Source organism: Pangasianodon hypophthalmus, chromosome 7 (genome assembly GCF_027358585.1).
Source record: "Pangasianodon hypophthalmus isolate fPanHyp1 chromosome 7, fPanHyp1.pri, whole genome shotgun sequence".
In the NCBI taxonomy this organism is placed as follows: Eukaryota; Metazoa; Chordata; class Actinopteri; order Siluriformes; family Pangasiidae; genus Pangasianodon; species Pangasianodon hypophthalmus.
In genome coordinates this window covers 22,291,206-22,318,760 of record NC_069716.1, presented here as the reverse complement: position 1 = coordinate 22,318,760, position 27,555 = coordinate 22,291,206, and the positions used below count along the sequence as shown (strand labels likewise).

The window sequence follows — 27,555 nt, the reverse complement described above, 5'->3', positions numbered from 1 at the left end:
ACGAGCAGTGTTTAAGAACCCAGTAATTTATTTTTGTCAGTCCAACTCCATCACTAGTGCAGAACCTTAACTGAGCTATATGGCGTTACTGTGATTATAATTAATACATATTATTATGCAGGGTTACATGCTGTTAATGATCATTTGCGTTGTGAATGAATATTCCAAAATAAGGACAACACACCCACGTGTTTGGGAACATTATTTTTTTTTTTTTATTACCGTATTGCCTGATCAAGTCATCAATAAGAGGTCATTTTATGACGGCCTGTAAGAATTACCAAGACAAAAATATCACCTTTTTGGAGGTCTCCTGAAAGGTTTCATTACACTACATATTTGTGAAGGGAAAAGAGCTGTGTGGTCCTCACTAGAGCAACCAAGGAATATTTTTAATGTATTCATATCAGCAGACATGGCAGGAATGTACAAGGAAAAAAAAAAAAAGTTGAGATTGCACATGATGTAAATTTTAAAGATGTTATCAGCATCTCCTCAATAATGGTAACCTTCACATTATCATTACATAGCCAACCTTGTTGCATTAACTGTAAACTTACGGTCAATATTTGTTTTGTTCAAAATATCTATTCACCCACAGAAGTATTCAAGTGCTCTGGAAAAGAAAATACAAAAAACAAACAAAAACAAAACAAAAAAACAAAACAGAAAAAAGTCAATAACAAAAACTATAAAGAAACTGGAAACACTGCCACTAAGTCAGTGGTTTAATTCCCCTACACATATTCCAAGTTTGTGGGTATGGCATGTACTACCCACTCTTTAGCCATCAATCTACTACTTTAAAATCAATGAAAATTAGCAAAACACGTCCTCTATTTTGAATTGAATTGAAATTAATTGGAATAAGCCAAGTGCATCAAACATGCTCTCCATTCCTTTTAATCACAGACATATGAGAACGGGCTGACTACATCATTTACTACAGGAAAAGTTACTTGAGATTTGGACACTGGGCTTACAAAATTTAAAACCTGAACCATCTACCATTTCACTTCTATTTAGCCCCCAAACTAATCTGAAATACCTTCCTACTGAATCACAATTCACCCTTTACCTGATTGTGTGTGTGTGTGTGTGTGTGAACACAGTGTATGAGTTAATAGTATCAAACAAAATGATTGTATTTTTCTGAGTAGTCTTGTATCTTGTGGTCAGTCCCAGTGTACCCCCAGGCTCCTGTTCTCCTCCAGCGTGTTACTGCAGCAGGATGGTCCAGTCTGCTGCAGCGTTCATCCCTGGCTTGCGCAGGGTTAACACTGACATGGAGGCATCAAACTCAAACTCCACAACAGTGTTTCGGCCTGTTGGAAAGAATGAGGAGATAATCAGTGTGACTTGTAATCTACTACTAGGCCAGTCGTTGTTTGCTGAAACATTACATGCACCCATGTGAGCATTTGAGTAGGGTTCTTTCATTCAATTGTTTAAAAAAAAAAAAAAAATCACATATATTTCAATTATCAAAGAAAACAATAAAGCTCAGTGAATAGAAGAAAAGTTTCTTATTATTTTAACAGGTGTAGAACTTTCATCTTATGAAATATTCTTAATCTAGGGAAATATAAATGAACTAAGCACATCAAAAGACATACCATCCATTTGAAGAGTAACCTTGTTGGGCTTGCTGGTTCCCAATATGAAAATCTTTTCAATCCAAGATTTAGTATTGAACTTGCAATCCAGACACAAGTTCCTGAAAAGCAAAATACTCTTGAGTGAATGCTACCAACATCAGGTGTGAACAGCATGTGGAGAATTATTTAGGCAAAGAAAATGTCAGTAAGTAAGAGGTGTGTATGGCATACTTGGATGTCAGGGCATTGTTAGAGAATGTTAGGCTGCGGTGAACAAATGCTTTCTTTGCTTGGAAATCAAAAGTGTGGCCATCATCCATGTAGAGCTCGCCCTCAGCAAATCTCTGAGGAAACAAAGGGAGGTTAAGGAGAAAAGACTTTCCCTCTTACTCTGTGTTAGTTTGAAGAGAATGTCTGTAAAACTAAAATATCTCATTTATGTTGAAGGAGAAGGACTATACAACAATAAAGATATAGGTACACTACCTGTGGACCGAGGGCCACATACAAGGTGTAGGGGTCATTCTCCATGCACACAGATGACCTACGAACTCTGACCTTTCTAGGAATGATGGAGCCGCCGCGCTGGAACACTGGGATCTATGCCAAGCAGAAGCAAAGACTGCATGAACTCAAGACAATCATTAACCAAAACTATTTATTCTTTTTGAATATGAAGAGACACATACAGAGCTCATGGTGACTGGAATGTAGAGGTTCTGAGCACCACTGTGTTTCTGGAATGTGTGGACGTCATACCAAACCTGCAGAGGAACAAAAATCAGGTAATATAAATACTGTAAGAAGGAGAGGAATCTAAATAAAAAAATGCTTCAGACATATTTTCAGACCAGGCCTGGTCAAATGCTAACTAATTCTACCCACTGCAAGTCTGTTATCTTAAAGGATTTAGCATTTAAAATTGGCACACCTCCCCAGATCCAGGCAGGTAGGCTGTGACTCCTCGTGCCCCCTCCTCAGTGACGGGGTGGACCAGCAAATCTCGACCTGAATCAGGCAAACGTGAACATAATATGTTCAGAAATATCCTGCAGTGAAGAATTTGCTCTTAAATGATTCCCTGGTTACACTAAAGGGTAAATAAAAAGAAGATTTATACACACATAACTGGTTTTAATCACTCACCAATCAGAAATTCGTCATCAATGGTGAAAGTAGCTGCGTCTTTAGGATACTCAACCCACAGAGGCCTAACACAGAAGGAGAGAATAAAAGAAATGGCAAACCGTAAGAACAGAAGACCTGGCATGGCAGAAATCCTGAGTCAGACCACCCAATGTTTATTTTCACATAAAAAGATCAGTGAGTGTGTGAGTGAGTGAGGTAAGGGTCTCCCACTCACCTCATGACAGGCTGGCCGGTCCGGTATGCATGGTAGAACTGCTGGTACCAGTAGGGCAGGAGGGCATAGCGCTGGCGGACAGCTTCCCGGATGAGAGCAGTGTTCTCAGGGCCAAACAGCCAAGGCTCGCGCCTGGGGGTGTCCAGGTGGGCGTGTGCACGGAAGAACGGCTGGTATGCGCCAGTCTGGTACCAACGCACCAGCAGCTCAGTACTAGGGCTCTTAAAGAAGCCACCAACATCAGCTATGGAAGAACAGAAACGAGAATATTTAACGTGTTTCTTATATGAGGAGCTTAACTATTACTGAGTCAGAAGATCAACATAATAATATTATAAACACTGCTGCCAGGTCTGGGGTCTTCCTGTGGGATTGGGCTTCTGACGTGCTGCCGTGGGTTTACTTTTGTTCTGTCAGCGGGCTGGAGGTTGGGTGTTTTTGCATCCGTGTTTTGGAATAGGTAAGCTGAGGTTTTTATGCAAATAGTATATGCAGTCTACTATGTATGTATGTATGTATGTATGTATGTGGACAGTGATTATGATCACTGCCCACAAAATCATAATCACTGCCCACATAAATGCATATGAAACAAACATAAACGAACAGTTTACAAAAATCGTGTGTTTTCAATACTTCTTCATTAAAAATGTATTGTTTCATGATACTATTACAGAAGCACCAACACTGCTAACAAGAAACCCTAGCAGACAGAGAAAAAACAGAATTTTATCAGCATAAAAAGAGAAAACATGTATTGGTTGAACTGATATTTAACTGTCGTTGTCTGCAATTCATAAGCAACAGGCTGAGTGTTTGAGCATATTTTATATAATTGTTACAAAATGAACACAAGTGCATGTTCAGTGTACAGTCTAGTTTTTTTTTTTTTTTTTTTTTTTTAAATAACAGATATTATGAAAATTGGTGTGAAATTGGTGACTGACCTCCACAAAACGAGATGCCCACCAGCCCCAGACTGAGACACATGGGGATAGAGATCTTCAGGTGGTCCCACTCGGCTGCATTATCTCCAGTCCACACAGCACCTGTGCATACACACAAATGAAAAAGTGTGCCCTATGTCCCTTCACTGTTAGAAAAGACTTTTCCCTAGTGTATTTAGGAGGGGGATCTCAGTACTAACCATATCTCTGTGAGCCAGCAAAGAAGGATCTAGTGAGAACAAATGGCCTCTCTGTTCCCCCAGACCTCTGGATCAGACCTTCAGCTGTGGCCATGTGCTAGTCAGAAGAGAAACAAAGAGTTGAAAAAAGCAAGTAGGTAAAGTGATGGTAGATACTTTATTCAGAGAATTATGGAAATTTATTTTACAAGAACAAGACAAAAAAAAAAAAAAAAGGAAAAAAAAAAAATCACTACACCAGCACATAAACTGAGATGAACTCTAGCTCACCACGTAGAGGCCGTAGAGGTTGTGGAGTTCTCTGTGCTCCCAGTTGCCATGTACTGCGTCTTTGTACATGGTGACCTCTGGGCCGTTGAACACAGACGGCTCATTCATATCATTCCACGTGTACAGGTTCTGCATCGAACCCTAAAGTTAGAGCAAAGAAGACAACTATTAACTATACGAACGATGCAAGAAACCAAACATTTAAGCAAGTGACAACAAAATATTTAGTAATGTTTTCTCTAGAGAAGGGTGAATTTTCATTTATTATTAACATTTTATTTATTTATGTTGCCACATGGCACCTATACAGCTCTATACAGAGAGTCCCAAAAGTCTCGACATAGGGGAACACCTTTTAGCAAAATGTATTCCAAAATTTTCCATACTTAGTTTATATAATGTTTTTTTTAGATAGCCTTTAAGAATGCCTTTCATATAGAAAGTATTGAAATCATTCTCATGGCAAGATCAAGATGAAGGTTCTGATGGACTTTAGCAGGAAACATAGCAAAAATAATACATGACAATGTTGCCAAAATTATTGACAAATTCAAAAAGACTGGAAGTGTTGACGACCAACCGAGAAGTGAATGTCCACGAACATCCACTGACGAAGGCACAACTGACGTGGAGCTGGCATACATAATCCCCTTTGTATGGAGACTTTGGGGACACCCTGTATATATAAAATCTGGACTAAAGCTCTAATGAAAATGCCAAATTTTTTAGGAAGGCGACTTCCTAAAAACATTACAAAAAAAATATGAATAATTAGACTTAATCTTGTGGAACATCTGTGAAACTAGTACCTTCACTTACGTTTTAGCACCTATAAACACTCATTTCCTCACCCGCTCTCCCTTTTTTTTTTTTAAGTAAAAAGACAAAAATAATGCAGCTTGTCAAGTTACCAAGATACAGCAAACCATAAAACTCGGCTCTGAGGACGTCACTGTGTTACAGCTTTATGTGTTAGAAAATGCTGCCACCATATCAACAATCAAAATCAGTGTAAGTGGAGCGTCCTCCATACAAGTCCCTGTGTAAGTTGTTACTACAGAAACAATAACGAATCAGAACAGACGAACGCCTTCTCACCAATCAGAATTCAGAATTAAACAGCACTTTGGTAGAAATTACTTTAAACAATAAATGACAGCAAATAGAAAAGAAATGCTGCTGCTTATCAGCTTGAGCTGGGCTTTTTTTTTTTTTTTTTTTTTTTTGGTTAGCCAACATCCTTTGTCTACTGGATGAGGTTGCTGCTGAGGTAATGTAGGAAAAGCAGCATTAAAATGTTAGTCTTGCACTTTATGCAGATTTGTTTAGTCAAAACAAGTAAGCTAATGTGTAGCAAGCCAGCTAACTTCAGGCATGTTGTTATGGCTTCAGTTGTTTATAGGGTGTGTATGTGTGGTGTATGTGTGTATATATATATATATATATATATATATATATATATATATATATATATATATATATATATATATATATATACACACACATACATATACATATATATAAATATATATATATATATATATATAATATACCCAGCTCTTCTAGGCAATGCGTTTAGATGAAATGTAATGGTTTTGTTCAGCTGTTGGTGAGGTCTAACTGGTACCATACAGACCAATTCAAACTTCTTCTTTTCCTCTTTTTAATTAATGTTTGGAAATGGGTAGAATTCACTCCCTTCTTACTCTGACCGGGTGTTGGCTCAGGCATGTTTTTGGCTATGTCTGGAACTAAACAGTAGCATGCCTTCAAATGTGCTAAAAGCTTGCATTGTTGGTGGGTTGCAGCAAATAGCAAGTAGTGGGTGGAAGGCAAAGAAAATGACAGGGCTTGGGAGACGACTAGTACAAAGGACTGTGTTTTACACGCCCATGTCTGCTGAAAATGTGATGTAATGCCAAGAAATATTCTTACCTCATACTGATCAAATGCAAACATACTGGCCCACCATTCTCTCATATCTGGTCTAGTGAAGTCTGGATAACCAGAGTTCCCTGTATGTGAGAAAGAAGGAGAAACTTTACTCTTCTCTCAGTAAGGTAAATCAGATAATTCACAACAGTCATTAATAAACAGGTGTATATATTATTGTCTGCAGACAGCACCCTGACCTGGCCAGCACCATCCCTCGTAGTCTCTGCCATCTTTGTTCTTGACGTAGAAGTTTTTGGCAGTTAACTCGTTATGGATCTTGTAGCTGCTGTCCACTTTAATATGAGGGTCTACGATGGCCACCATCTGGCAAGGACAGGATTTCAGTGGATTCAGATACTTCACACTTCTAAAATACTACAGTCGACATTTTTAAAGATGTTTTTTTTTTTTTTAAATGCTGCTTTACATAAATGTCTGCTCAGCACATTTATAGCATAGTTTATTCTGATGCTACGTCTGCTGTTTCACACAGACAGACCTCAATTCCTCCTGGGGGGCAGTCGTGGCCTAATGGATAGAGAGTCGGCCTTGCAACCCGAAGGCGAACCTGAAGGTTGTGGGTTCGAGTCTCGGGTCCGGCAGGGATTGTAGGTGAGGGGAGTGAATGACCAGCGCAAGTGTGTGTGTGTGTGTGTGTGTGTGTGTGTGTGTGTGTGTGTGTGTGTGTGTGTCGTAGGCAACTTGCGCTACGCTCAGACTGACATTGCGTCTCTTGCCCATGATGTTCTGCAGCATCTCTTTGGGCTGCGGGAACTTGTGAGGGTCCCAGGTGAAGTAACGCTTGCCGTCTGTGTGCTCGATGTCAAGCCAGATGAAGTCATATGGGATGTCATGCTCGTCGAAGCCCTGGTCCACTGCCTTCACATCATCTTGGTCATTGTAGTTCCAGCGACACTGGTGGTAGGCCAGCGCAGCCAGAGGAGGGAAGGCCTGGGTGCCTGGTGTGTGTGTGTGTGTATAGAAATGAGAGATGAAAATGAGACGTCAGAGAGAAAGGCAGGTTTGCTGACCCACAAAGATTTTCATCTATATGAATGTTTATGCGTTCTAATCGCAGATTCTTCATGATTTGTTTCTATGGACCTTAAAGATTACTGTGTGGGGGAAAAAAAATCCCTAAATACATGGCATGTTTGGTTTACATACATTTTACATTCTGCAGTTGGATTAAAAGAGCCCCAAGATGTACGTAATTATAGCTATTAAGATTAACGCAGTGGCTTGGCATGAACATACAGAGCTGAAAGCTTTAGAATGGACAGTGTGTGTACCTGTAAGTGAGGCGTATTGTGTGAAGACATCAGATGGTTTGGGTCCAAGCATGATAAAGACATCGATGATGCCACTCTCAGAGATCCAGCGCACGTCAGTCTGAGGAGTTTCACTGGAGCCCTGAACAAAGTCCAGCATCTTCCCAAACACAGTCTGCAGCAAAACGCAGGAGAAACAGCAACAGTTTGTAAAAGTGTGAAAAGCACTCAGGATTCAACCCAAAAGGAAAAATTCAAACCACACAACAAATGCAAACAGTTTACTAGTGCATTTTTATTGAACTGTATTGACTTAAACATTGCATTAGCCACAAAATTAATCAATGTATTGCACAATATTAAGAGTACACCACAGGACAAGTCTGTGTGCCTCCTTTCATACTGTGCATAAAATGAGTGAAATGAGATCCCTGAGGCTGCATTCAGAAACAAAAATCTTAGAATACCCTGGATCTCCTGAAATCATGTTCTCCATGTTCAAACCTCAATCAGACTATGCGCTCACGTTCAATTTAAAATGCTCACTGAAAAACTATAAAAGTATGTTAGCTATCTGAAATTATTAACTAAAGGTAATGGGAAATAATCAAATAATCAAATTTGGGGTGGTAATAGCATCACACCACTCCATCGTTGATTATTTTCCCAATGTCATGTTTTATTCCTTACATAAATGTATTCGATATCACAATCTTTACAATGTTCTGATGTGTTCACAGTGCACAGACTAGCCTTATGTCAAAAAACACCACGTCTCCCTACTTTGCCAGCAGTGTTGGAGCTGATGTCCACCCAGGTCTCAGCAGCATTGAACCAGAAGATGCCCATGGTCCTCTGAGCATTATGGGCCAGCATAACTGGCACTGATCCATATAAGGCCATGGGGTTATAGAGCTCATACTGGAACACATCCAGATTGTACAATCTGTACGGGTCTCCGCCACTGCAGCAATGAAACAAAGCAAAATCATTAATACGCAGGTTTATAAGAAAAAAAAGCTGTGAATATTCACAATATCCACTATTTAAAGACTTCACTGACGTCATTTTGACTGTCGACACAAATACAATGTATAAAATAAAACTATATAGCAACCCAGTAGCTCTCCATGTGTACTCACTCTGTGGTTTTGAGTTTAAGGTTGTCCGCATGCTCTGGTATGCCATATACATGTTCTACTCCGGGCAAGGAGAAGTCTAAACTAATCGACGTTGGCCCTGAGGAAGGGAGAGGTCACTATTCAAACAATAGCACTTGCAAGTTTTCAGCACAATAAAGACATTGTGCCAAGTTCAGAAAAGAGAACTCTCTTCTAAGTAAATCACACACAACTCTAATTAAATCTAACCACAGTTCATGAGCAGTAAAAACTGAAAGGCCTGATTATTAAAGTACTGCCTTTAAAAAAAGATTTCTTATTTACTGTGTTGTGTGTGTTTTTTTTAACATGACTATATCATGCTGAGATCACACACCATTGGGTTTACTGTCTGTGTGTGACTTAAATGTCTCCTCCCACAAGCCATCTTCTTTTTCTTCTTTATCTTTCGCTCCGTCATCTGCCTGTGGTACAAAAACACAAAGAAATGGCTGTGGTTAAGGGGGGCGATATGGAAAAAAATACCACAATACTTCCACAAGACACCTTCGGGGGGGGCGCGCGATGTATTTCACTGATTTAAAAAAAAAAAAAAGTTTTCCAGTGAGTTACTTTTTGCAGTGAGTAACAAAAGGTTATAAAAACAATGAGACCTGATGATCGTGACACACCCCACCTTTTCTTCATTGTCCTGCTCCTCAGCTCCATCAACATTCTCTTTGACTTCTGCACTCTCTGGGTCCGCCTGACTGTGTTGCATGTGCATGCATGCACCCACCCACACACACACACACACACACACACACACACACACACACACACACACACAAGAAGCAAGAGTAAAGCTGAGAATGAACAATTCAGACTAATTATTATATTAACAGAATAATGCAGTTCTATAGATAAAAAGTCTCCAAACAGAAAGCAGTCTGTGGGCATGTTTCTTTCCTCTGCACTGTGCTACACTCCACAGCTGAATGCTCAATGCACAGGCAGCTTTCGTTATATGCAGTCACAGGAAGCTCAAAGTGCTGATTCTGAAGAAAAAATACGTGCTCCACTTATAAAGTTCAGCATTAATATCTAAAAAATTTTTGTCCAATTTAAAAAAAAAAAAAAAAAAAAAAAAAAAAAAAAAAAAAAAAAAAAAAAAAAAAGCCAAACCGAAAAGGGGAAAAAAATCATTAGGAACAATAAGAACTGTTGGATATTTTCTTCCCTTGTAAGATAGAGACATATCCCAGAAGACTTTGCAGCTAAAGGTGTTGAGCCCAAGGGTGACTACTTATGCAACCAACAAATGTCTGCTTTATTTTTTATTTTTTTTATTAACTTGTGCCAGTATAAGACAAATGTTAGATATATCAAATCAAACTGTATACATCATATTCTCTTCCTCTTTCCTCCCACACTGCTTAGAAAACACAAACAAGTGTAACTTAATCCGATCGCTCGGATCTGAAGTCCACAGAGAAGAGGACCAGACACAAGCGGTTCAACAAACCTCAGAGGAGACACAAGAATAAAAGAGAGGCCAGATGGGAGACTCACGTGTCTTTCCGCAGCCTCAGGTGCTCAAAAGCGAGCAAGCCGCGGGAGTTAAGCGACAGCAGCACTTCAGGCCCCTCCATGATATCCAGCCTGAAGGGGCGAGCGCTAACGATCAGCCTCTGGCTCTCCGCTCCCAGAGACAAAACCACACCGTTATCATCCTTAGACAGCACTGAGAGACTAATATGGACAGGAACACACATACATCAGGCATCACACTACATAGAAATTAAGTATAACGCATATCAGTGCTCTCTGCAATGCTCGATGATACTCACGGCTCAGTGGGTGGCTCCCCTACCAGCACATCTGGGACCTCAAATCGAGGCTTCAGGGGTTTCAGCTCATTTATTTTTACACGAGTGATGTTCCCCTGCAGCCTATAGAGCTCCAACAGCAAGTGTACCTGCCATCAGGGACAGTTACAGAGGCACAGTTTTTATATTTAAAAAAAAAAAAAAAAAAAAAAAAAATTGCTGGGAAAACACCATGGTGATTTATTGAATTCACATCAGAAAATCCTTTGATAGAATGGTTGATATTTATTTCAATAATTACCTTGTTGTTGTCATTGATGAGTTGTAGAGTGAGTCTGGAGTCACTGAGCTCCAGAGTGTCCAGTAAAGCTCGGTATGGAGACTGACCGGGCTTCATGGCCCTCTGACGCCTGGGGACAGACAACACGAAGGTTCAACTGATGCTTTGAAATGCACAGAGCAATGTAAATTGTGTACGAACTGTGTCGATATAAAATACACAAGCACACAACACAATCATAAAGTCAACTTTACTCTAGTGCCTAAAGTACAAGGATTTTAGATTTGAAAACTGGTTAACACATCACCAGTAGCCATCACTTACTTGCAGAAGGCACTCTGATCGCAGGTTTTGAAGTTCCCCCGGTCCACAGCCCAGGCGCTGCCTAAAAGCAAAGAGATGCAGATCCCGAACAGCAGCCCCATTCTAAACAAAGGAAAAGAGAAGGAAAAACATGCCGCTGTTCATACATACAGCTTCAACAAAATAAAAAATGTCTTTTCAAGCACAAATCTGTTGTCAAGGGCTACATAAATGCTGTTGCACAAAAAAAAAAAAAACCTGTATTCATTAATCATGTTTAATTTGTTTAATTACTTTTACAGCTTCCGTAACTAGGCTGGGTGGTATGGAAATATAATATCGATATTAAGTGTATTGTGATTTACGTCACAATACACTTTTTCAGAGATATAGTGGATATCGTGATACCTTTTCATAATGTTTTGTAAGATATTAAGATATGAATAATTATAAACTGATTAAAGCAGTGGATCTGATGTTAATTTTGTACTGAAGCTTTACATATTCAGTCAATATTCTTTTAGTGCTAATTTTTGTGGACATTTTTATAGACTCCGTCTTTCCACAGGTTTCTAATGTAACACTACTGTTTTGCTGGAAGTTTCTAAGTAAACCAATAAATCATGATACATATCGTATATTGTAGAAATGTCTTGAATCGTGATATTTTTGTCATATCACCCATTCCTGTGTGTGACTGTTATTTCTACTATCTTCAATTAAGCCGATGATATATTCCTCATTTTTCAGCCAGGATGATTTAAACGTGCATTTTTGAAGGATCACAAAAGATTTCATCCTTAAGTCGGATAAAATAAGGAAGTGGGTGTCGGGTAATGGTGAGCTATAAATTCAGTGCTGTAGTTGCACAAAACTACTGCTTTTTCAAAACTCAGACAATTGACATTACTAAATGTAAGTATATTTAACTGTAAAATGCTATATATTAAACACTAGCCTTGATTTAAGCACTTCTCAGTCAAAATGCATGAGAAGGAACTTTTTAAATAGATGTCAAATATTTTACACATACACACATATGTGAAAAAGATGTGTGATCAGCACTAAAATACATCTGAGAAGCTCTTTCTGTTGAAACAGGAAACAAACTGAGATTCATCAGAGATGACTGCAAAAGCCCAAAGACAAAAGGAGCCAGAGACGATAATGTCCAAATTGCACTTCAGCTGGAAGAAGGTGTCTGTGCTGTTAAGGACAGGGATGCTGAACTGAAGAAAATCCTGCTGTCAGCAGGATCCTCACAGTCATTTTAGATCAATTCAGTCAGCCATCTTCCGGTGCTAGCTTGCTACAGATAGCACCACGGATAATTCAACCCAAGCAGGACGCCAGTGGCACTGGAGGTGTGAACAACTTGTTTAAAAGCGTAGGAGAACAAAGTATATAAACATGCCTGACATAAAACAGCTTCGTAAAATAGCCACAAAGACTGGCCACGGCCCCAGTATTATTAGCATGTCGCTAGCTAGCTAATTCAAATGCTAGCAAATCCAAAGCCACGCATTCATCCGGCTTCCTCATTTAATACCTGCCTGAATTTTCAGCGTCTTCACATAACTCACATCAAGAACGGACAAAAATGACGTGGTATCTGCGCGTATGCAGAAAACACCGAGAGCCAGTACAACCAAAAGCGAATAATAATAAAGGATGATAAATCTTTCATCTACCTTTCATTGAAGGCAGCCGCCATCTTGGATTGACTGGATTAATCCCGCCCACTGGCGCGAGGCTCATTCGATCAAAGCGCGAATGACTGGTCGCCATGGAAACTGACCTGAACGCCAGTACGTGGACGAGCATAATTGGCGGGATTTTTTTTTTTTAATAACAAAACCCTTTAGACTCACCGTAATAAGGCTGTGGACTGACTATGGAAAAATCTGGCATGTAAATCATGATTTATGCAAATGAAATGCTAAGAACTGTAAACAAATTTCTGTCACATTAACTGCAGTTTAAACAGACGTCACGTGCATTATTTCCTAATAACTATACTGTTGATAATGTGAGTGAAGATACCAAATGTTCAAAGAATGTAGCATCTCAAAACAGATTTTTCAAAACTTTTTTATTTTCCCCTCTCAAACAAGAAGGTATGTTGAAAATAACAAGATCCAAAAAGCATGTAACTCATACAGGTGTTATATACAAATTATTCAGTTTCCAAACAGGAGCTCTAACCTTAAACTCTTAATACCAAAACCATATAAACAATAACTACTATAAAAAATAATCACAAGGTAGAAAAAGACTAGTATACTTTTAATGGTCCAGTTTTTTTTGCAATTATAAAAATGCATTTCTCCTCCCATTTCAGTTAACTCACACTTTTTAATCTGAAAGGACCCTCAATCCAAATCGAAAAAATATTTTATATGAACTAATCATATCAACTGAACATTCCACTTAGACTGACTATAAACTTTTAAATCATAGGGATTTACGAATTCAGAGATAAACACTGGTTAATACTACTAGGAAATTTTATGGCAAATAGAAACTCAGTGCTCAGGAACATCAATTATCCTCACAAAAATGTTTGCTATATCTGAAACCTCCAACACAAGTGTCCGAGCCGGTCAATGTTCTTGTGAAGTACATTGTGGATTGGTGCGATGTAACGCGCCACATCACCGTCTCGAGAGAAATCTCTGAAAAACATTCCTTTCTCAGCAATAAAAGTAAACTTCTGTGGCATAGGGCTGTTCCCACGCATGTACTCCCACACACCCAGCAGCAAAAGTCTAACCTCAAACGGGGAGAGATGAGGAAAGACTTCATGGATGTTACTTAGCACCGGTGGCAAAAGCTGACCTTCTCCCATACAGGACACTAGCAGGCAAGATGCTTGGAGATGCCAGGGGGAATCTGCCACTGAAGGCTCTCTTGAAGCCTCCCAGTGGGCCAATAGTGTGGCCAGAAGTCCTCTCAAAACAGCAGAGCAATAGCAGAGAGCTGGGCGTCCAGCTGCCACCACTCGAAGAAGGTGGAACAACACAGGATTGGCTTCAAAACATTGTCGGATGTGAATGTCTCGTTCAACAGTAGTCTTGGCATGTTCCTCAGGTGGCCAGGACAATTCTCCATTTGCTACATCTGGGCAAACGTTCTCCACCAGAGTTACGGCAATAACCTTGGCGGCTTCTGCATTGATCGGGGAGGGCTCATCCAAAACGGATTCACCAGCTGGATGGTAGCGGGTATTTCCGGAGCCTGATCCATTACTGCTGCTTCCTCCTCCACCTGAGCTGCAGCACTGCACTGTGACGGCAAGCAAAGTCTGCATGTTCTGGTTAACCTTATCAGGGTCTGACTGTGAAGGAATGTGAGGAGGTTTAAGACCCTTTCCAATCACCCCAGCATGGAACACAGACCACACACTACCGGAGAAGTTGACAGTTGTGCCAAATTTATAGTTGATGTCCAGTAGTGAGGCACCCAAGTCTGGAACCTGAGTGGGTGTGAGAACACCATCTTCACCAGGGGTTTCTATCTGGCCTCCAAACAGATCTCGGTTGCCCTTATGTAATGCTCCTTCCACAAGCTGCTGCAGGACGATTTTGAGTGTCAGGGAGGAGTAACCTGCCAGGTGGGAGAGCAAGCGCATAGAGTAACCAACTGCCTCTCCACCACCCTGACCTCCAACCTTCAGTCCCTCCCCTCTTTGTCGCAGAGCTATGAAGAAATGTGCCACTGCTGCACGTGATATAAGTAGCAGCTGCGCTGGTGTGCAAGCTTTTGGTAGCTGGCTGCAGGACAGAAGGCGAGCAACTGCTCTACATACCATGGTGTCACCGTGAAGGAGCAGTGGACAGAAATCATGGAGATGGCTGGAAACAGCAGCTCCAACCTGAGCTGCCATTGATGAGTGTGCTGAACTTCCAGATGCAGTACTGCCTCCTTTGCAGTCTTCTTCCTGGCTCTGTACTGCTGTAGCAAGGTTGTTCAAGAGCTGTGCTAACTCTCTACTGTTCAAGTTTTGGGTGTGGATCTGAGCAACGCAGCGCACCACAGCTGCTGGAAGCAGTCCAGGGATGGAGGAAGAAAGAGGGGAGTGGAGTTGTGAGGCTAATGCCAGCTCCTCAGGGTTCCTGGCTTGTGTGAGCATCTGGCACAAGGCTTCAGTAGCCACACTAGGACCACCATAAACAGACAGTAGACACAGCAGCTGATGCAGCCAGAGATGCCTTTTTCTTTCGAGTCTGAGCGTCTCAGCACAGAGCTCGCCAACATGGGCCTGTAGCTCCTCAAGAAATGGGATCACACGTGGCACTGCACAGGAGGAGGTCGAGTGTGGATATGGCTCTTCACCTTCAGGTCTGTTGTACACGAGTTTGTGGAGATGCAGTAGGAGCATCTGAAGTAGACGGTCACAAGCTTCACGTACACCATCATGCGGCGAGGGCGTGGGGCCTGAAATGATAACAGAGGCTGGTGTGGCAGTGTCGGCAAGAAAGCGCAGCACCCGAGCTCCACCTGCAGGGCTCTGACTGATCAGGTGCACTGCTAAGCCCAACATGTTCTCTAGCTCTTCTCTGGGCAAGCCCTGGAACTGAGCATGCAGCTGGAGTAGCACAGGTGGACGGAGGAACTCCACTAGCTCGACTGACACGGCACCAAGGAGAGTTGGCGAGAGAGCAGCCAATTGAAGCAGGAAAGGCACAGTGGCCCTGCGGAGATGAGGTGAGTTCTCCCACCATGCAGCCCCCGCAGACGGAGGTGCGTTTTGTGGTGAGGGCGACAAGCTATCCTGGAACATCCTGAGGAGCTCCCTCTTAATGCTGTCAGAATGCCTGGAGGTTAAATGCCCAAGGATGCCCACCACAGAGCCTATTTTTGGCACCCTGCTGCTTTTGTCCACTGCTTGCAGCTGGCTGGATTTTTCACCTGAAGTGTATCCATGTGCATAAAAGTCCTTGAGTCCACAGGCAAGCACCCTGCTGATGATGGTGCCAGGGAAAGCAGAGCCAATGTGGGCAACCACCCAGTCAAAATGAGGCGAGTGCTGTACAGACGTGTCCAACAAAGCATCCACACAGGCATCAGGACACCAGGCCAACATTGCTGCCAGACACTGGGAGTAACACTCCATGAGGGAGCGAGTGGCTGCACATGACATCCACAGCTGCAGGAGTTCATTCAGACTAGACGAATGAGGAGCTGCTCTTCTCCCTGCGTGCTTGCTGCTGAGCTGACCAAGCAGATCCACCGCCCAAGAAGACACTAGTGGAGCCCAGGCTTTCGGGTTAAACCGAATAAACTCTAGCAGTACGGCATGGATCTCTTTAACCACATCCTCCAGGTTGGACACGCTGGTGTTGGTTCCTGTAGTGGTACTGTTACTGCCATTGTCACTCTCAGCCTCCAGGTCTTGAAAAAAGGACGCCACATATTCGTCATAAACACCCCGCAGGTGCTCTAGGACTGCCCCTCGGCAAGCTGGGACAGTGCGGAGGAGACGCACAGCGCAGCGGGCATGATCACGAACACTGAGTTTACGCCCTTGTGTCTGGTCAACGCCGCTGATGAACGCTTTAATTTCCAAAGCAAGTTCCTGGGGACTTTAGAGAGGACAAGTTATGACATACTGAAGACATTTTTGAATGTTATTTACATCTTATTAGAGTCAACTGTATGCAAAGACTAAATTATATTACAAGCATGAATTAAAAAGGAAACTATAGTAAAGTAATAATAATAATAATAATAATAATAATAATAATGCTTTATGAAGCCAATCTGTGAGTAACATCTATATTATTAATATCCTTTTATTTATGGTCTAGTGCAAGTGTTTGTTTAGTCTGCTATTCGAATTTTTCATTCAGAAAACATGCTAATGTAGAAACTATGAGTATGTTTATATTTCTAGGTGTATATGAGTGTAGTGGTTCCCACCTGTAGTTATTCTGAGTGTGGCACTGAGAAGTCTGCATCGCTGACAAGGTATTCCCTTCAAACATGGCAGACATGGTTCAACCCAAACACACCATCTACAGTGTACCAGTTTATTACCTGACTGGATCAAATGGATCAATTTTGTCAATATAACACCAATTTCGCCTTAATAATCGATTTAATAAATGATAGAGAGCATACATCAAGTAGCGGAAGTTCATGCCCGCTTTCTCTCTGGTGTTAGCCAATGCGCCGCTCTCAGCGCACTGCTGCCCTCTGCTGGCCCGGAGAGCCACTCTCTGATTTACGCGCCGCTCTCAGCGCACTGCTGCCCTCTGCTGGCCCGGAGAGCCACTCTCTGATTTACGCGCCGCTCTCAGCGCACTGCTGCCCTCTGCTGGCCCGGAGAGCCACTCTCTGATTTACGCGCCGCTCTCAGCGCACTGCTGCCCTCTGCTGGCCCGGAGAGCCACTCTGATTTAAACGCCCTCCCAAAGCGAACTCTAATTTTAGGAAGTCAAATATGAATTGATGGCTTACTGTGTCGAAGGCTTTCTAAAAGTCATGAAAGAGTATTAAAGGGTCCCCATTTAGTAAATTACTATATTGTACTAATTCAATGTCGTAAGATCTTTGTACCTTTTGCCTTTTACATCAAGTGAGATAAGAGACAAGTGAGATAAGAGATAAGTCTATTATGAGATAGAGGTAAGTGTAAAAAGTGCAAGAGCAAAGAGTGAGTGTACCTGTTCAACTTAAGGTACAGGCACAAGACAACATAGCTCTTAATAGCTTAATAATAATAGCTCTTAAAACAGGTTCAAATTGTCAACTAGGCTACAGTCAGAATTCAGATATAACCATGGTTTTATTAGAGTTATACAGCCATGGTTAATATAGCCTATGGTTTGTTTGTCTGTTTGTTTATTTGTTTTAAATAAAACCAATGCATTTTGGCCCCACTGACAAATTTCACACTGCAAATGTTATATAATGTTATATAAGCTATACTGGATGATTTAAATTTAAAATTGATAAGTGACGTTAGGTAGATTACTAACTTTTTTATATCAAGATCTCAAAAATAACTCCTCGTTAATTACACTTCATGTAAACACACAAATAAGGAATTTATTTACGATGTAAATTTGTTTGTAAAATTGATTTGTTCATTATTTGCCTTGAATATTGTAATATGCACAACTTTATGGGTTTTCTGTTTATTTGTTTGTTTGTTATTGAGCTTTTTGATCTCAGTTAGACTATATTTAATGGTTTAGTAATTTTTACAAGTAGGGGTCATGCACCAATGAATGACTTTATTATGGTAGGGTACTTAAATATATCATTTCAGTTTCAACCGATTTTAATATGTTACAGTTTTAGGTATATATGTGTTGTGTTTTTGTGTATTGTTTACAAACCTTTGACACACCACTACGCACTGGAGCAAAAACTCACATTGTGGTGTGGGACATGTGGACTGATCACATGAGCACACTCTTAGGGGTTAAGTTACTCAAGGGTCTGTTGGATGGTTAACAGTTTTTGCTTTCTAAAGAGGGTCTAAATGAACCCTTTTGTGAAATGATTACAGTGTTGCAGGGTCCTACTTGGGATTAAGATTTCTTTCAGATGGACAGACCAAAGACCCTGACAGGATAGTGTAACTTCCTCCAAGGAGTATACAGTATAGTGAATAGGTGATGTGACTGAAATTACAATGACTGCTAAAAACAACAACAACACTATTTTTCTTACATTCATCTCATTCTTTATCCTGGTCAGGGTGGCCGTGGATCCGGTGCCTATCACTGTAATAGTGGGCACAAGGCAAGGAAATTCAGCCCATATGGGATGCCATCCAGGAGGATCATGCATACACACACATACATTCACACACTTATTCACACCTAGGGGCAATTTAGCATAGCCAGTTCGCCTACCTGCATGTTTTTTGATGGTGAGGGGAAACCCAGAATAAACCCACGTGAACATGGAGAGAACGTGCTTTTGTCCCAAGTTCCGGACTGAACCTGTGGCCTGTAAAAAATTTACATAACCTGTGAAAAATTTACATAGCACTTTACAACTGAAACAGCTCAAAGTGCCAACACTAATATAATATGAAAGTAACTCAAGGAAATCCAGTAAAAACTGAATTACAACCACTGAAAATATAAAAATATACACAATAATGAATAAATAAAATCAAATAAGTATATAGATTAGTTTGCAAAGTAGTAAGTACTGTAGTTTGTTAACATTAGCTATAGGTCTAGTTGTCAAGAATTATATAGACTAACTGTTCCATGAACAGTACAGTGTGTCACCCTTGATGCTGCATGCATCTCCTTCCTGTGAGTACAGCCTTACTATGTTGTGGCCATGAGTTAATTATTTCATTCCTAGGCCTTACTAAGTCATGTCCCACGTTGTGACTTAATTATCTTGTTCCCAGGCCTTTAAGTCTAAGTTGTGACTTAATTATCTCATTCCTAGACATTTCCATTACAGTTTAGTAGTGAGGACTTTATGAATTTCTTCACAGAAAAAAATGATAGTATCAGGAACAAAATACTGGATGTTCAACCTTTGACAGCATCCTGTGATCTAGTCCAGCCTAAAGCTCCACATTTAGTGCTAAAATGCTTTACAGGTATAGAACAGGAAGAGCTTTATAAACTTATCAGCACGGCTAATTCAACAACGTGTTTGTTAGATCCAATCCCAACTAGATTGCTGAAAGAAGTGATACATACAGCTGGAGAGCCTCTTCTCAACATTATTAATTCCTCGTTATATTTAGGTCACTTCCCAAAACCTCTCAAGTTAGCAGTTATTAAGCCTCTTAAGAAACCTAAACTAGACCCTAATGAATTATCAAATTACAGACCAATTTCAAACCTTCCGTTTATATCTAAAATACTAGAAAAGGTTGTGTCTGCTCAATTATGCTCCTTCTTACAGGAAAACAATATCCTTGAAGAATTTCAGTCAGGTTTCAGGCCCCATCATAGCACAGAAACTGCGCTAGTAAAAATCACAAATGACTTGTTTTTAGCCTCGGACCAAGGCTGCATCTCAATATTAGTCTTACTTGATCTTAGTGCTGCATTCGACACTATAGATCATAACATTCTTGTAGATCGCTTACAAAATCACATAGGTATTCAGGGACAGGCATTTAGATGGTTTAGATTCTACCTGTCTGATCGATACCATTTTGTAGATTTAAATGGAGAACTATCCAGTGTAATGCCAGTGAAATATGGGGTTCCACAAGGATCAGTTTTAGGACCTCTGCTGTTCTCAGTTTACATGCTTCCCTTGGGTAACATCATTAGAAGACATGGGATTAGTTTCCATTGTTATGCTGACGATACCCAGTTATACATCTCATCAAAACCAGATGAAATAAATAAATTGTCTAGATTAACTGAGTGTGTTAAAGATATAAAAGATTGGATGACTGATAATTTTCTATTACTAAATCCTGATAAGACAGAGATATTACTTATTGGTCCAAAAACCAGTACACAAAAGCTCTCACAATTCAACTTGCATTTAGAAGGATGTACTATTACTACTAGCTCGACAGTGAAAGACCTGGGCGTAATATTAGACAGCAGCTTGTCTTTTGAATCATATTTCCAATATTACTAAAACAGCCTTCTTCCACCTTAGAAACATTGCCAAGCTTAGGAACATTTTATCTGTATCTGATGCAGAAAAGCTAGTTCATGCATTCATGACCTCCAGACTGGACTATTGTAATGCATTGCTAGGTGGTTGTCCTGCATCTTCAATAAACAAGCTACAGTTAGTCCAGAATGCAGCCGTCAGAGTTCTTACTAGGTCAGGAAAAGATGATCACATAACCCCAATATTATCATCCCTGCACTGGCTACCTGTTAAGTTTAGAATTGATTATAAACTAGCACTACTTACGAACAAGGCTCTAAATGGTTTAGCTCCCACGTATCTAGCCAGTCTTCTAACACATCACAATCCACCACGCTCCTTAAGATCTCAAAACTCCGGACTTCTGGTAGTTCTCAGAATATCAAAGTCTACAAAAGGGGGTAGAGCGTTTTCGTATTTAGCTCCTAAACTTTGGAATAGCCTTCCTTACAGTGTTCGGGGCTCAGACACAGTCTCCCAGTTCAAACGTAGATTAAAGACATATATCTTTAGCCAGGCACACACTTAACACATACCATAACCTTGTACTTCAGTACATCTGATTAATTGCACATTATGATTTAGGGCTTACTACTATTAAGAAAAGCAGCTACGCCAATTCCTTTCCACTTGTTTCCCTTCTACCCATCCCGAGGCACATAGAGATTGTGCCAGCTCCAGTAGACAGAGGGCAACCCTACGAGGATCCTGAGCCATCCACAGATGGACCTGCTCCAGCTGGTTTCTGCCTCGTGAGGATTTGGATATTCAAAGCAACGCTGCCACCCCTATGTGGACTTTGAGGAAGACAACAACCTCCAAATTAATATACACATAAAATTCTATGTAACTATAATTAAAAGCAGAAAGGACATTGTTCATATCACACTCTCCAGTGTCACCCAAATGAGGATGGGTTCCCTTTTGAGTCTGGTTCCTCTCAAGGTTTCTTCCTCATATCATCTAAGGGAGTTTTTCCTTGCCACAGTCGCCTCAGGCTTGCTCACTAGGGATAATTTTGTCTAACATCTAGGACTGTTTGCATGTTTTTGTTTCTGTTCGTATGCTTTTTGTTTCTTATGTTCTGTAAAGCTGCTTTGCGACAATGTTCATTGTTAAAAGCGCTATACAAATAAAATTGAATTGAATTGAATTCATGGCCATGACATACTCTAATTATCTTGTTCCTAGGCCTTACTAAGTTGTGGCCATGAATTAATTACCTCGTTCCTTGGCCTTTAAAGTGTGACCATTACTTAATTATCTGGTTCCTAGACCTTTAAGTCTAAGGTATGACTTAATTATCTCATTCCTAGACATTTAATTTATGGCCATGACATAATTATCTTGTTCCTAGGCCTTACTAAGTTGTGGCTATGACTTAATAATCTAATTCCTAGGCCTTTAAATCATGACCATTACTTATTTATCTCATTCCTAGGCCTTACAAAGTTGTGGCCGTGACTTATTTATCTCATTCCTTGGCCTTTACATTGTGACCATTACTTAATTATCTGGTTTCTAGACCTTTAAATTATGACCATTACTCCTCTCGTTCCTAAGCCTTACTAAGTTGTTGCTCCACATTAGGATCTCTTTCCCACGCGTTAATAAGTTGTGCATTATTTTTGGTATGAAGGGCTGTCACCAGCGGGGCTGTGTGTGTGTGTGTGTGTGTGTGTGTGTGTGGAAATCAGCACTCGTGGCTTGAGGGATGGACAGATATGTGCACCAGCACAGCGCGTGCATCTCGTCTGCGGTGAGTAACACGCATCCTGGGCTGTGCGTTCACAGCAACCGCTCCGTGTTGTCGGCATCAGCACAGTGAGAGGGTGTAACCGACTGTACGCTGCCTCTCAGGAATGTGGTAGCGAGCGCTTTAAAGACATCCCACTGCTTTTTTTGTGGCTGGTCAGCTGATCAGTGACATTTAAAAGGGCTGCTCGTTTCTCGCTAGGACACAAACACAGACTCCATTCCGCACAGATCTCCGTGTGGTGGTAAGTGCTTTAACACTGCTTTCATCAGCTCGACACAGTCACGCGCTGGACTGCAAACTTCCAGCAGCCTGTTACATCATTAGTGTCTCTGCCTTCAGTCTTATCAACCATCTCAGCAGCAGTGGATTCAGTCTGATGTCTGCTGTCGTCTGAAGGTGTTCTGCTTCATCTGCTTTAGTTACCAATAGCAATTCGATGGTAAACAGAGTGTAGTTCATTTTACTAGCATATACCTGGAACAAGTAAACTCACGTATTATGATTATTATTATTATTATTATTATTATTATTATGATCATCATCATCATCATCATCATCATCATCATCTTATTATTATTATTATTATTATTATGATGATCATCATCATTATCTTATTATTACTATTATTATTATTATTATTAATACGCCTAGTACTGTAGACTTCATGTTTGTCTGATATTTAATGTACTCCCTCTTTTTTTAACCTTCAGGAGGGTGCAAAACGAAACCAAAAGTATTACCAAAGATCTGTGTCTATAGATAAACTTTTCTCTGCATTACGATGGCCCCAGGTCAGGTGTGTAACCCTAAACCTATCTGTACATTTCAGCTGTTTTTTTGTTTGGTTTTTTTTCCCCTTTTCTCCACCTTTATAATACTGAAATACGAGCTTACTGCTTTGTGAGGTAGTAATGGTAGACTGTGTTGCAGTAAACAGTGAATATGAAGTGAATGAAGGCAGATTTAAATGCTGAAATGAAACTGTCTGTGACTCAGTTTGAGCAGAAACCACAGCTGGGCGACCTGATAGAAATCTTCCGTGGGACATATCAGCACTGGGGCATTTATGTTGGAGAAGGATACATCATTCACCTGGCACCACCCTGTGAGTCTATAGACACAGTAATAAAGAAAATATTTCACTACACCTAAACAAAAATAAAGCCAACTAAATCATTTATTTATAGCACAGAGCTTAGGCTAGATCTAAATAATGCTAATAATGTTATATACTAACATAAATAATGGTAGGTATACTAACATATTGTAGGATGTATTTTCAGTAGGACATTCTGAATAACTTAACATAAAAAAAGTTAATCACTTTTTTTTTTTTTTTTTTTTTTTGGAAAGGATGTACTCAAAGTCAATAAAATATGTGCTCAGAGGAAAAACTCTGGTCTCTCTGGCACCCAGTCTCTGTAAATGGAAGAAAAATGAATTGTTGCAACTCTTTTCAGGGGAAAGTTGCAAATGCCTGCTCAAAACGTCACTGGAAGTTGTCCTATGACGGGTTCATTTACATATTCATTAATGCGTCATAATCATTTGCATATCAAAATAGAACAGAACAGAGCAGAGTTTTTTTTTTTTTTTTATTTTAAATCCAACAGAAAATAATAAACAACATACAACTTATTTCTCGTAGAAAGATGTCATCTTTGGTTATGGCACTATAAAGTATTTACATATTTACAGAGAATTCTGATTGATTTCATATATGATTTCATTCAAGAAAGCAGAGAAAATGAAGCAGTGGGTAGTGAGTAGAAAGAAACAGACGGAATAATTTGCTTTTATAACTTAAGCAATATCGCACAAGCAAGAGTGTGGTTATAATGAAATATCAGTATATTCACTGCACGTGTGAATGCGATATTGCTTTATAACAGTTCTATAAACAAGAAATTAATATCAACATGGCCAAATGTTCTGTTTATTTTTGCTCCGCTAGTGAAAATAGATCCCAAAGAAGCCACACTCACTTTATAGCACGTCATCTAGCTATCTCACATTGATTCGTACATTCCTGTTAAAGGTGCTTCCAGTAAAACTGGCCTTCCTTCTTTCTTTTCATCTTCATCTGATGAGCTTTCATATTTTAAGTCAAAACTAATATTCCTGAAAAGTATCATTTGTCATATCCACTGATGATATTGTTAACACTACTGTAGTAGCTGTTTCAAACTTTTGGAATTTTACGTGGAATTTTACGTGGTGAACACAGACAAGTGGAGTGATACACACAATGAAACGCCCCAGTATGGTTATAGGAAATATACTCTTGGAACTCTGCTTGACCAATCAAATTAGTGGACCGGAACCAACTGTTGTATGATTGTAAATATAGCCAAGAAGAGAGTTTAGTGGAACAAACAGTGGTGATCATGTGGGAAGTCTCCTAAAAAAGTTGCTAGATTTGTTGCTAGGCTCTTTTTTGAAATAAAGTCGCTACAGGTGTCACTAAGTTGGCAACAATGAGAATGAATTATGGGGACCACCAACATCCAAGTAATCAGTACAAAAAGGTGTCTCTACGTACCTGTCAATCATGTTGGCTGTCAATTTAGAATGCACCGCATTAGTATTTTGGTGTTCTAGCCTTAGCAGTAAGTGTAGAGAGGTTTTGGGGTGCAGATTTACAGGGAACACTAAGGCAAGGACTGGATTTAGGTTTTCAGCTTCAAAACAGTTAGCTTCATTCAGTATAGCTGAAAATCTAATCACCAAACCTCTCATACACTTTTCATAAACACTATCTACATCAAAACGGTTTGGTTTGTTTCCTTCAAGATGACAGAATTCTATTCTATAGTAACATGTATTTATCATAATTAGCATTATATAACAATAATATTCAAGATATATTTATGATATGTGTATGATGTCCATATGTATGTGCAACTGGGTGTACATATTCATTTATCTTCTCTTTTTTTGTGTGTTCATGATTGGTGTTTGGTGATAATAAAACCTTGTCAGTCCCTGAGAAATGTAGCCCTTAAACACAAAGGTTTTAGATCAGTATCATTCTAGCATCAGTTTGGTTTATCATTCATAATTCAGATGAATTGGAAAGTAAAGAAGAATACTCAAAACCAAATGATGGATTTACTTCAGTATTCAGTATGAATTGCTCCTTCACCTTTGCATGCACTCATGACCGTAGGAACTTTAATGTTTTGTTTACTTTATTGTTGACTTCTATCTCAGACACACCCACATGACACACACTTTCAGTCATCCAGGTCACTAAATTGTCTAGTAGTCTAGTAGAAATTCAGTGCAACTGGTAAGGTAATTTTGAACACGTTTTATCACCCATTGAAGGGGTTTCATAAATTTCTGTACAGACTTCAGTATTATATAAGTATTATACCGAATTTCTAATACCAGACTGTCTCTGTGTTCACACCGTAGCTGAGCAAGCCGAAGCTGGTGCCTACAGCATGATGTCTGTGCTGTGTGATAAGGCAGTGGTGAAGAAAGAGCAGCTCTGGGATGTGGCTGGCACCGATAAGTACTCCATTAACAATCTACTGGATGAAAAATACGAGCCACGTCCCATCTGTGTCATCCTTCGGGAAGCACACAGCTTTTTGGGACAGGAGCTGCCCTACTGCGTATTCAGTGGGAATTGTGAGCATTTTGTAACGGAGCTGAGATACGGGAAGGCAGAATCTCGGCAGGTACGAGATCAATCTATTATGAGTTTGAAGTCACGTCTCTTGAAGGAGAGTCTCACAAAATAATGTGACCTTATATAAAAATACCAAACAAAGAAGCTGCTATGATTATTTGAACTTGGATACTTTCACTTTATTGTCTCTGGTATTTGCAGGTGCGGAAAGCTGTGGAAGTGGGAGTAGGAGTGGGTGTTGCTGCATTAATTGGTGTAGGAGTTGTCGCCATTGCAGCAGCCATTTTTGGCTCAGACAACAAGGAGAAGAAGCGTAAACAATGAAATCACAGATGGGGAGTAGCTGTAAAGACAAACACCAGCAGGCCTTCGGGCTGGACCTAAATCTTCTATGCAGTAAACAGCCAGCCACTAAAATGATTTTAATTAAGCAAATATATATATCTTATGACTTCGTAATGCCTTGTACTGCCCAAAAAATGAAGAGAAAAAAAAAAGAAAAAAAGAAAATAAAAAAAAAAGAAAAAAAAAAAGACATGAGCTGGTCTCACCAATAAGCTACAGGTGTGTAAGCTAAAATCAATTTAAAATTTACTTTAGTTTTACTTAAACAATGGGATTTTGATAATTAAAAAAAATAATAATAAAATATAGTATAGGGTATATTGTGGTATACAAATTGTTAAACTGGGGTTTAATACTGTAGTTCAAGAGGTACAAGGTGAGATACAGGGTGGGGGTCCAAGCATTATTAATCTTTAATAAATCTTACCACCCTCAGAATTCTAACAACACTATTACAAAAACCAGGCTGACCCTTTCATTACCCACCAGTCCAGCATCTTCTGTTTCTGATGAGTTACTAATTTGAGTCATAGGTTGAAATCAATGTTTACTAAGCTTATAATATGAAATATAAACTATAAAATAAAAAAATCATGATCAAGTTTATATGTTGGTGCCAGCTCACCTTTGAATGTGCAACTGTGCTTTGACTCTGAATAAATTTGGTTATGTTTAATTATGCCACTGTTGAATTCTTGATTTTCAATGGTCATAAGATGTTCATTCATTTTCAATAATAGCAGCTCTGACAATAGTGCTGGCTGTAATTCAAATCACAGGTTTTCATTAATGCGCTCATTTTAATGTTACTGTTTCTATAGCAGTGAATTCACAGGGACTTAGTAATCAACAGTAATCAACTTCAGGGTGGTAACGGCATCACACCACCCCATTGTTGATTACTTTCCTATACAGCACACCCATATGTGAACAAACATTCTCTTTAAGACTAGTATTGCTATCCTTAGCCTTGTGGTTCCATTCAAAGATTATATAAGCAAACACACCACTCCTATATTTAGGGTGTTTCAAAAATCCTTTGTCATTCTAGTCCAGCTCAGCTGATGGACGAGACATCTGTTGATTTGTGAATGCCTGGCAGTAAAACA

The 27,555-nt window shown here is 39.9% G+C and overlaps 2 protein-coding genes across 7 annotated transcripts; one reads left to right on the top strand and one right to left on the bottom strand.

Moving 5' to 3' along the window:
* Nucleotides 1-191: 191 nt before the first annotated feature.
* Nucleotides 192-17,304, bottom strand: ganabb (glucosidase II alpha subunit b). Of its 4 annotated transcripts, none has more exons than XM_053235319.1 (24): nt 17,019-17,270; nt 11,118-11,219; nt 10,815-10,923; nt 10,535-10,662; nt 10,257-10,436; nt 9,382-9,454; nt 9,082-9,169; nt 8,727-8,823; nt 8,368-8,548; nt 7,606-7,759; nt 7,037-7,272; nt 6,511-6,637; nt 6,314-6,393; nt 4,379-4,519; nt 4,109-4,205; nt 3,909-4,010; nt 2,962-3,205; nt 2,745-2,809; nt 2,530-2,606; nt 2,288-2,362; nt 2,085-2,198; nt 1,830-1,942; nt 1,617-1,717; nt 192-1,325 (listed from the first exon to the last, which is right to left on the bottom strand). In XM_053235319.1, exons 1-24 carry the CDS (start codon nt 17,090-17,092, stop codon nt 1,219-1,221), a joined length of 2,865 nt encoding a protein of 954 aa, XP_053091294.1. In that variant the 5' UTR covers nt 17,093-17,270; the 3' UTR covers nt 192-1,218. The 4 variants fall into 4 exon arrangements, with proteins under 4 accessions (XP_053091294.1, XP_034161958.2, XP_034161959.2 ...); XM_034306067.2 differs by lacking the exon at nt 17,019-17,270 and adding an exon at nt 12,788-12,885; XM_034306068.2 differs by lacking the exon at nt 17,019-17,270 and adding an exon at nt 12,650-12,778.
* A 5,245-nt stretch (nt 17,305-22,549) lies between these two features.
* Nucleotides 22,550-27,125, top strand: LOC113528737 (phospholipase A and acyltransferase 3). Of its 3 annotated transcripts, none has more exons than XM_026917419.3 (5): nt 22,550-22,702; nt 23,172-23,257; nt 23,458-23,566; nt 25,882-26,150; nt 26,303-27,125. In XM_026917419.3, the coding sequence occupies exons 2-5, from the start codon at nt 23,243-23,245 to the stop codon at nt 26,423-26,425; spliced, it is 516 nt and encodes a 171-aa protein (XP_026773220.3). In that variant the 5' UTR covers nt 22,550-22,702; nt 23,172-23,242; the 3' UTR covers nt 26,426-27,125. The 3 variants fall into 3 exon arrangements, with proteins under 3 accessions (XP_026773220.3, XP_026773221.3, XP_053091762.1); XM_026917420.3 differs by lacking the exon at nt 22,550-22,702 and adding an exon at nt 22,709-22,857; XM_053235787.1 differs by lacking the exons at nt 22,550-22,702; nt 23,172-23,257 and having other exon boundaries at nt 23,422-23,566.
* The last annotated feature ends 430 nt before the right edge of the window (nt 27,126-27,555 follow it).

Coding starts and splice junctions, on each gene's coding strand:
- ganabb (XM_053235318.1), bottom strand. CDS start 17,092: ATGTCTGCCATGTTTGAAGGGAATACCTTGTCAGCGATGCAGACTTCT. Junction 16,682..17,018: donor CACACTCAGAATAACTACAG/GTGGGAACCACT, acceptor TCCTCTCTAAAG/TCCCCAGGAACTTGCTTTGG.
- LOC113528737 (XM_053235787.1), top strand. CDS start 23,437: ATGAAACTGTCTGTGACTCAGTTTGAGCAGAAACCACAGCTGGGCGAC. Junction 23,567..25,881: donor CATTCACCTGGCACCACCCT/GTGAGTCTATAG, acceptor TTCACACCGTAG/CTGAGCAAGCCGAAGCTGGT. Junction 26,151..26,302: donor GGAAGGCAGAATCTCGGCAG/GTACGAGATCAA, acceptor TGGTATTTGCAG/GTGCGGAAAGCTGTGGAAGT.